The 9258-nt window shown below is 38.2% G+C and overlaps 1 protein-coding gene across 5 annotated transcripts in view; it reads left to right on the top strand.

Annotated features, from left to right (window-relative positions):
• The window catches only part of LOC142327935 (immediate early response 3-interacting protein 1-like), a 119630-nt gene extending 112061 nt beyond the window's left edge, over positions 1-7569 (top strand). For all 5 annotated transcript variants that reach the window (XM_075371337.1, XM_075371348.1, XM_075371329.1 and 2 more), the window contains one exon: positions 7315-7569. In XM_075371337.1, the coding sequence (XP_075227452.1) occupies positions 7315-7471 (157 nt within the window). In that variant the 3' untranslated portion in view covers positions 7472-7569. The remainder of the gene's footprint in view (positions 1-7314) is intronic.
• The last annotated feature ends 1689 nt before the right edge of the window (positions 7570-9258 follow it).

Raw genomic sequence — 9258 nt, forward strand, 5'->3', positions numbered from 1 at the left:
AGAAAGATTATACACATAAAATATAATCTTATCATAACCTAAACAAGTTTCATAACCATTCACGCACTGTTACCAAGACCACTTGGTACACCTGTGGAGTAGCTCTGAAAAATCTTCTAGCTCTTCTTTCTATTTAGAAGTGAATTGTTTCTTAAACAGCATAATATTTTTTAAATGCTGATCTATGAGTCAGTAAATACTTATTGCACTTCTAGTCTGTATTAGCTTTTTTAAATGCTACGATTGATTTCAGCAAATGATAATATTTTAGGTATGAGCATTCTCAAATTGGATTAATCATTTCATATGTTAAAAACTACATATTTTCTGCTTTCTTTTAATTTGAAAGACAGTGGGTCCCTTTTAGACAGCACCCGGTGCTGGGTGCCTGTCTAAAAGTTTGCTTTAAGGTGTTTGTTAGAGGTTAGCAGTAGTGAAGTGTGTATGCATTTCATTCTTTAAGGAATCTTTAATCCGTCGAAGTTTATTATCGACGGCAGCCGTCCAGCCACTTTGCCACCTCGCTCGCAGTGATTGTTTTATATGATTGATAAAATCAAAGGTAGTAACTCGGGTGGTGAAAGGAGGCTGAATACATGCTTCTTTCGCGGCAAAATCTGCCCTCTTGTTACCTAGAATTCCAACGTGGCTAGGGATACAGCAAAAACCTACCCCCGTTTCGTTTATCTAACTCAGCGATTTTATCATAAATGCCAACGACGACAGGATGTCCGGAATAAAGGTTTTCCAACGCCTGGAGAGCACTGTACGAGTCACTGCAAATAAGAATGCTCCTATATTTAGGGCCAACGATACTTAGAGCCCTATCCACAGCGAGTAGTTCCTCGCTGAACACACTCGTAACACCGGGTAGGCCAAACATATAAGTCTGTTCATCGAAAACAAAAGCACAGCCAACGTTACCGTCATGTTCGACCCATCAGTGAATACCACCACGTCTGGGTTTGACTTGGTGAGGAGAAACTGAAACATCTGCTGGAAAACAATAGGAGGCGTTGATCGTTTATCATACGTTGTAAGATCAAACTTAAAATCCACATGGTTTATTCCCCACGGGGGATTCGAGCACGGACATGATGGAAGCAACGGGGGAGTGCCAACATTCATACGCTGCAGCAGACGTCGTGCACGGACACCCACAGGCGCAGTACAACGTGGACGGTCCTCATATTTCCTCAAATTAGGATCCCTATGAATTGGGTCAAAAGCTGGGTGATTCGGTTGTCTGCTGAGACGGGCAAAATAAGACAACAAAAGCTAGACGCTGGTCACGTCTATTCCAAAGTGATGGCTCACCACTGTCTACAAGTAAGCTTGCGATAAGGCTCAATCTAAACGCAGTTGTAGCAAGCCGAAGAAAAGAATGATGCACACCGTCCAGCATCTTAAGTACGGTTTGACGAGCTGAAGAATAGGCGACACAACCATAATCCAAATGGGAACGAACAAGGGAGTAGTAGAAACGCAACATACATGACCGCTCGGCCCCCCAGCTGGTGTTACTAAGGACCCGCATCATATCCAATAGTTTGGAGCACTTTGTCCTCAATTCCCTTATATGTGTGACCCAGGTAAGACGGCTATCAAAAAGCAAACCCAGAAACCTGACGAAAGTAGAGACAGCAATAAGCTACACATTTCGTCTTGTCGGGAGAAAATGTAAAACCAGTAGTCCCTGGCCAAGCCTCAAGGCGAAATATAGTGTTCTATATCAGTCGCTCAGCAGTGGGTCTAGAGCGGCTCGCAACGTAAATAACAAAATCATCAACGAAAAGACAACAAGAGACAGGAGCCTTTACACAATCGGTAATGCTGTTTATGGCCACAGAAAACAAGGTGGCAGTTAATACACTATCTTGAGGTACCCCATTTTCCGCGACGACACTTTCTGAAAGTGAATCGTCTGAAGATTTCGCCAAAGCATTTGCTACAGCCGAAGATGATGTAAGGAGTTCTCCCTCATCGACGAGACCGAGAATAGAATGCCCTGGCGACCTGTAAATTGCATGGATTTTTCTCCACACAGTAGATGTGGGAGTAATACGTGAACACGAAACGTCCGGTGATTCAAGAATCCCCGGATAAAAGCAAGCATATTGCCAGTGATCCCCCACCTCCTAAGGGTGTTAAGAATGCCACGTCGCCAGGCCGTGTCGTACGCCTTTTTTATATCGAAGAAGATAGCAACGAGGTGTTGGCGGTTCAGGAAGGCGTTTTGTATGGCTGCCTCCATCGACACCAAATGGCCAATGGAAGATCCTGTCGGAAACCACACTGCTCCGAAGAAAGAAAGCCATGTTTCTCCAAGTACCATGCAAGCCTGCGGTTCACCATCCTCTCCATTACTTTACACAATACGCTTGTTAAAGAAATAGGACGATAGCTTAAGGGATCGGTATTCTCTTTGCCAGGCTTTAGTACTGGTATAATAAATGCTTCTGACCAGTCGGGCGGAAAGACTTGCCCGGAGAATAAACCACTGTAAATACTCAAAAGATGTTGTAGTGCTGAGTCAGGAAGATGCGAAAGCATACAAAGGCGAACGTTGTCTGGTCCAGGGGAAGTGTCACGTGAGTTCCTAAGTGCGTGTAACAATTCTTTAAGTAAGAATGTAGTGTTCAATTCACCAACCGAAACACCAATATTCAACGCCATTTATAATATTCCATCCGTGCTTTGTATCTCTGAAAGTCGTTACTATATGACGAGGTGAGAGACACCAAACGGAAAGATTTCGCTAAAGCATTTGCTACAGCCGAAGATGATGTAAGGAGTTCTCCCTCATCGACGAGACCGAGAATAGAATGCCCTGGCGACCTGTAAATTGCATGGATTTTTCTCCACACAGTAGATGTGGGAGTAGTACGTGAGATGGTGTTCACATACTTCGTCCATGAATTCCTCTTAGCGGTTAAGAAGACCCGACGGCACACCGCCCTAGCTCTGCGGTACATATCTAGATATTCAGTCGTACGTCTATTATTGAATTTGCGTAATGCACGCCGTCGATTCCGAATAGCACATTTGCAATCATCATTCCACCACGGAACGGAAAGACGTTTAGGATTGCCCGATGTTTGTGGGACATATCTGCTGGCAGTTTCAAGTATTTTGGACGTAAGAGAGGAAAATTGCTCAAGGATGCCCGCACCGACGTCACACTACGATTGGTAGGCCGTGCGATATCCATCCCAATTCGTCTTTTCAACAATCCACCTCCGTGGCCTTCTCCGAATCTCGTGGTCCACACCGAAACGAAGAACAATTGGTTTATGGTCGATGCCATGAAAATCGTCACAAACAGACCAACCAAAACGAGGGAGTAAAGCCGGCGACCATATGGAGAGATCGATATTAGACATAGTACCAGATGATAAAGACATGAATGTATGAGATCCATCATTCAGCAAACAAAGGTCCAAGGCCTGTCTTACATTGTGTACTATATTTCCCCGAATGGAGCAGAAAGTCGAGCCCTAAGAAACATGGTGTGCATAGAAGTCTCCTACTATTAATGATGGAGACGGTATTTGTGCGAGGAGGTTTGAGATATCCAGAGCACTGAACTCAGTGTTCGGCGAGAGATATAGATTGCAGATATGCAGCTTGAAGGGGACAGAGATCTTCACTGCAACAGCAGGAACGAGAGTGGTCAGCTGAATCCTTGTAGCTGATATCTTATTCCTCATGAAAATAGCCACAACAACACTCTCTCTACCGTCCACTTCACAGTCGAATCTCTCACAAAAGTATCCCCTGAGTGCGATTGGGTCATGTCGCAGAAGATGAGTCTCTTGGAAACACATGACAATCGGATCATGTAGCTGCGCCAGTACTCCAATATCTGCAATGCGGGACCGTACACCCCGAACATTCTACTGAATAATGTTCATAAAATTAAAATAAAGTAAAAAATATAAGTATAATAACAATAAATAATATATATACTCAGGAAACCACATAGAATTCAGTTGTATTTTTATTTTTTGTAGTCTTCAACTTAGATAACTCCGACGCCTTTGGGTCGGGAGGTTCCTCAACCATATCCTCCAGTATATGGGGTGACGGCGGAGGACATTTATGAGAACGGGACGTCGCTACTGACATCCCAGAGGGGTGGTCATGCGGGTTACTTTCGTGGGGGCCTTGTTAGATGGCTTACCGCCGTCTGTGGTAGCCTCTGCCCGTACCGATAGCACATTGGGAGCAGGAACTTTTGTATGGACGACACTGTTGGATTCACTTATTGCGACACGGACTTTTCACTCACCCTTGTCAGCGCGGAAATAGTGGCTGTCGGCAGGACTTTGGGAGTAGGAACTTTTGTACGGACCACACTGCTGGGTTCAGTTGTTGCAACGCAGGACTTTTCACTTATCCTTGTCAGCCCGGAAATAGTGGCCGTAAGCGAAGTAACCTGATCAGAAAGCATCTGAACGAGTTTCTTAAGTTCCGTGCAGGATCCGCACTGTGGAGCATGAACAGGTGAAGCAGTCTGTTTTGACGCAGCAGTGGCGAAGGACACATCAGGTTGAACGAGGTTCCGTGAGTTAACTATCTTCCTATACTCCCTGCGTGCAGCCGGGAAAGATAGTTTCTGCTCAGTACAGATCTTGAGAATCGCCTTCTCTTCCTTAAAGGATGGGCAATCTCGGGAGCGAGCCGTATGCGAACCATTGCAGTTCGCACATTTTTCTCTTTCCTCGCAGTTAGCGTCACTGTGGCCTTCGGTAGCACATCGAGCACAGACCTCCGACCTCGAGCAAGATGTTGTAGTGTGACCGTACCTTTGGCACCTGAAACACCGCCGTGGGTTGGGAATGAACTGGCGTACCCGAACGGAGAAGTAACCCACTCTAATCCTCTCTGGAGGAACAGGAAGACTGAACGTCAGTATAAGGGACGGCGTCGGTTCTTCTGTCCCGTTCTGCCATTTCATCATACGTTTCACCTCTACAACACCTTGAGTACTAAGTTCATCAGCAATTTCCCTTAAATTCATTTCTAGAAGGTTGCGACAAAAAATCACTCCTCGACTGAGGAGTGATTCACTGTATTCAGGGTCTTGTGGCATGCCGTACTTACGATTATGCCGCCCATATTGGTCAGACGTAACAAAGATCGACTCTGCTCGTCGTTATATGTCTCTACCAGAATTGTCCCGTCACGTAATTTTTTAATGTTAAAAAACATTAAAAACTCGGAGAACCTATACATCCTGTGATGCATTTACTAATCAAGAAAGGTGAGACCTTTTGAAGGGAGCCACCCTCCTGATTATTCTTAACAACAACAAAGCGAACATTCTTGCACCTAACACCACCTTCATCGGCTGTAGCAAAACTATCCTCGTCAGACGAAGCTGACCGAGGCCTTTTCACCAGAAAAACCAGTGGTGGTTTTTTCAGATGGACCACCAACCATAATAAAATTGGTTGTAGGAACTGAAATTTTGGTCCCACGAGAACCGGTAATGTAATAAGATTAATTGTTTCTCTGGTACAATAATGATTAATAGTTTGATACACATCAATAATGATTAATAGTTTCATCTTTTTTATAATTTTGTGCTTTATTATTTAATTATACTTTATTGTAGAGTTCATTTTTTTATAAAATTCAATAAATATGAGTGAGTGTAATGTTCAAACTGCTAGTAGTAAAAGTGTAGTTTTACAAGTAAGGTATAGGATTATTATTTCTTTGGAATTACAAACAACATTTAAAGTTTTAATAGAACTGTCTACCATCTATTTATTTTTACGACTATTCACTATGAGGTGTTTATAAAAAAACTACTTGGTTCCAAAAAATCATAATGAAATAATAGAATGAATTAAAAGCAACCTGTTTTCATATTTATGTTAATTATACTATTAAATATAATTAAATATTTGTCACTGTTGGCACCACTGTGTATCCTGTCTGGCAGTCTCACTCTGTCATGATGACACCACAACAGAAAGCTCAGTGTGTGATTTGGTTTATCTAAACAAGATTGGTTATCACAGTTCAGCGTAATTATCAATGTGAATATGATGATGCTGCACCTACGAATAAAACAATACTCCAGTGGTTTAATCAGTTTGACGAAACAGGAAGTGTCTAAAAGGGAAACTCACCAGGCAGGTCGTCTGTATCAGATCAGAATGTGGAACAGATCCGAGCATCTTGTACATGTAGCCCAAAAAATGTCAGTAAATAAACACAATTGTAGGATTTGGGAATCAGAGTCACCGCATGTAATTATAGAACATCAGTATGATTCTCCCAAAGCCAATGTTTGGTACAGACTGATGAATGACCATATTGTTCATTTTTGTAGAAAGCACAATTAATGGGGATATTTTCTGTGATATGCTCAAACTTTACGTCTTTCCACAGATTGATCATATAGAAGAAGAAAAAGGATTAATTTTCTATTAACTAGATGAGGCTCTACCGCATTAAAGCAACCATATCTGTGCTGCATTAAACATTTGGTTTCAAAACAGGTGGTTTGGAAGAGGAAGGCCGATTGCATCCCCACCAAGGAACCTAGATTGATCCCACTAAATTTCTCTTTATGGGGTTATGTGAAAAATATTGTTTATTCAGAGAAAATCCATGACATCAACCAACTACAGGAGAGGAATGTTGCAGCAGTAGCATCCATTACTCCTGACATGCTGGCGAGTACACTGGAAGAGCTAGATTACGGTCTGAACATGTGTAGGGTAACAAATGGTGCATATATTGAAGTGTATTAAACACAAAAAAACACCAGAATCTACACTTTCATAATTACTGTATACTCATGTAAGTAATCCTTTAAATATAATGTTGATTAAATAATAGTTGAAACCCAGGAGTTCTCTTATAAACACTGTATTTTGAAAATGTTGTACTCATAGCAAATTTGGTTTTGGCATATGTGAATGAAGATTCTGAAAGAAATTGAAATAGTCATAGTAAGAATATAAATGTGAAAATGGATACTAGTGACGTAGATGTAGCAAAAACACTTCTTGCCCTGTATTGCTCTTTGTTGATTTATATTGCGATCAGTAAAGTTGCATGTCTTAAAATGAAACTTTGCTCTAAGTATAATGTAGTAAACCAGTGTTAAATACAGTGGTGTATAAAGAACTGTTAGTAAACAAAATCTCCTATACTAAACGAAACATTTTCTCTGAAATAAAGTTTAAACTATATTTTTCTTTACTCACAACAGTTATTGAATGTGTTTTACATCCTTTTTTTGGGATATAAATTAAGATAAATTTTTTAATAATATTATTTTTGTGTTTTCAGGTTAAAAATTGCACATTATGCACTTTTAATGATAACTGGTTTTTTGGTTTTGTGGATACTTAAAATTCTTACAGGATATATATTTTATAAAACATGTAGTTATGTACTATTCTACCAAAACACTTACAATATTTTTCCTAATTTAAAATTATTTTAAAAGAATTGGATCAAATTTTTACTGAACCAGGAAATTTCATTTATCTGAATAGTTAATGTGAAACATTAACATTGCGGATTAAGTTGTAACGATTTATTTACTTACATGATTAATAAAATATATTTAATTAAAATAATTTGTTTTTTCTTCAATTTCCACTCTCAAAAACTGATAAATTTTGCATTGTATAACAGCAGCTTGGTGTATCAAATATTTCAGTTTGTTTACTTGTGTGATAATATAATACCATTTTAGATTGAATTTGTAAATTATTTGCCAGGAAGTAGTTCACAGCATTTTATTTTTTATTTTTATTAAGAAAAATCATTTTCAATATTTATGCCATTTATTTATTTGTCATTTTTGAATAATTACAATTGTAAAATAAAATATTAATTTTCACGGAGAATAAAACATACATGTTTGAATAGTCATGTAGATTATAGTTTTCAAAGTCCTTTCTGAGTTATTACTGTTTTGTGTTGATAGTTGAAGTTAATATAAAGTGGACTGTAAAATAAAACACTTGAATTAAACATACTATGAGACTAATAACTTTACTAATAAAAGAATATTGATACATTAGTAGGCGACTCAGCCGTATAGTATGTTTGCTCGTAGCACACTAACTTATTACTATATGATACAAGAATAGTTCACTCTTCTGCCGCAAGAAAGCGATGCAACAATTACCATCTCTACAGTAGAACCGTTTTTGTTGATGATGCATGTCCTAAAAAAGTCTCAAAATCCTTTTATATGATGAAATTTAATATATTAAATTTATGTTTGGTTTTTTGACCATTTAATATGATGAATAATCTATTTATTATGATAGGAAGTTAAAAATCAAAACCTCAACACACTTGAACCATGTGTAACTTACAACTACTAACACACAACTTACACACTAAATTTGACAAAACCATCATGTTAAACAAACAAAAAAGATTCAATTACATAGTCAAGGGGGTTTTCTAACTTTTTTTTAATATATAATACTTCCCAAAATCTACTATACTGGAAAATATATACATATTTTTTTAAAGTACTATTATTAATGTTCATTATCACAGAACTTTTTTACACTATTTGTGAATGCTGCATTTCACAAAGAGTAAAAGGTTGCTAACTAATAATATAATTTTCTTGATTGCATTTTAAGATATAAAGAAAAAATGCAGATAAATATAAAATTCTCAGATGAACCAAGATAAGTAACCATTTTTTAAATTTATAACTTTTCCAATAACAGTAATAAACTTATTATTAAGTTAGACAAGAATTGTTTTGTAGAGTAGAAAACTACTGACAGGTATCCTCATAACGTGTATTGAGGTGGTTTGGTGTGCAACACTCTATACAGTACCAAGTATTATTTCCATTAAGTTCCAAAAAGTTTAATTTATTTCAATTTTTGTAACATTTTTATAAAGCTAGATTATTCATATTTTTTAAATATACGATATATAGTATAAATTATAGTGAATAATGATGTCGAGGCTTACTTACTTACTTGATCTGAAGATAAAAGACTTTCTCTTTTTAAATTCCAAACAAGTTGGTTATTAATCATTTCTTCAAAGATTTTTCCAGTAGTGCTAATCAAGGAAATAGAGTAATAACTATTGGGATTGGTCAGATTTTTATCTTTTTTTTGAATGTATGCTTTCTTCCAATACCACAGGTTCATTCCGTTCCACTATATCTAATTATACAGTTCTAGTAATCTGAGTTTCGCAGTGGTTCCTAACCATTGCAAATGACGTATGATAAATGATGTAATG

This window comes from Lycorma delicatula, chromosome 1, assembly GCF_047948215.1.
Source record: "Lycorma delicatula isolate Av1 chromosome 1, ASM4794821v1, whole genome shotgun sequence".
NCBI lineage: Eukaryota > Metazoa > Arthropoda > Insecta > Hemiptera > Fulgoridae > Lycorma > Lycorma delicatula.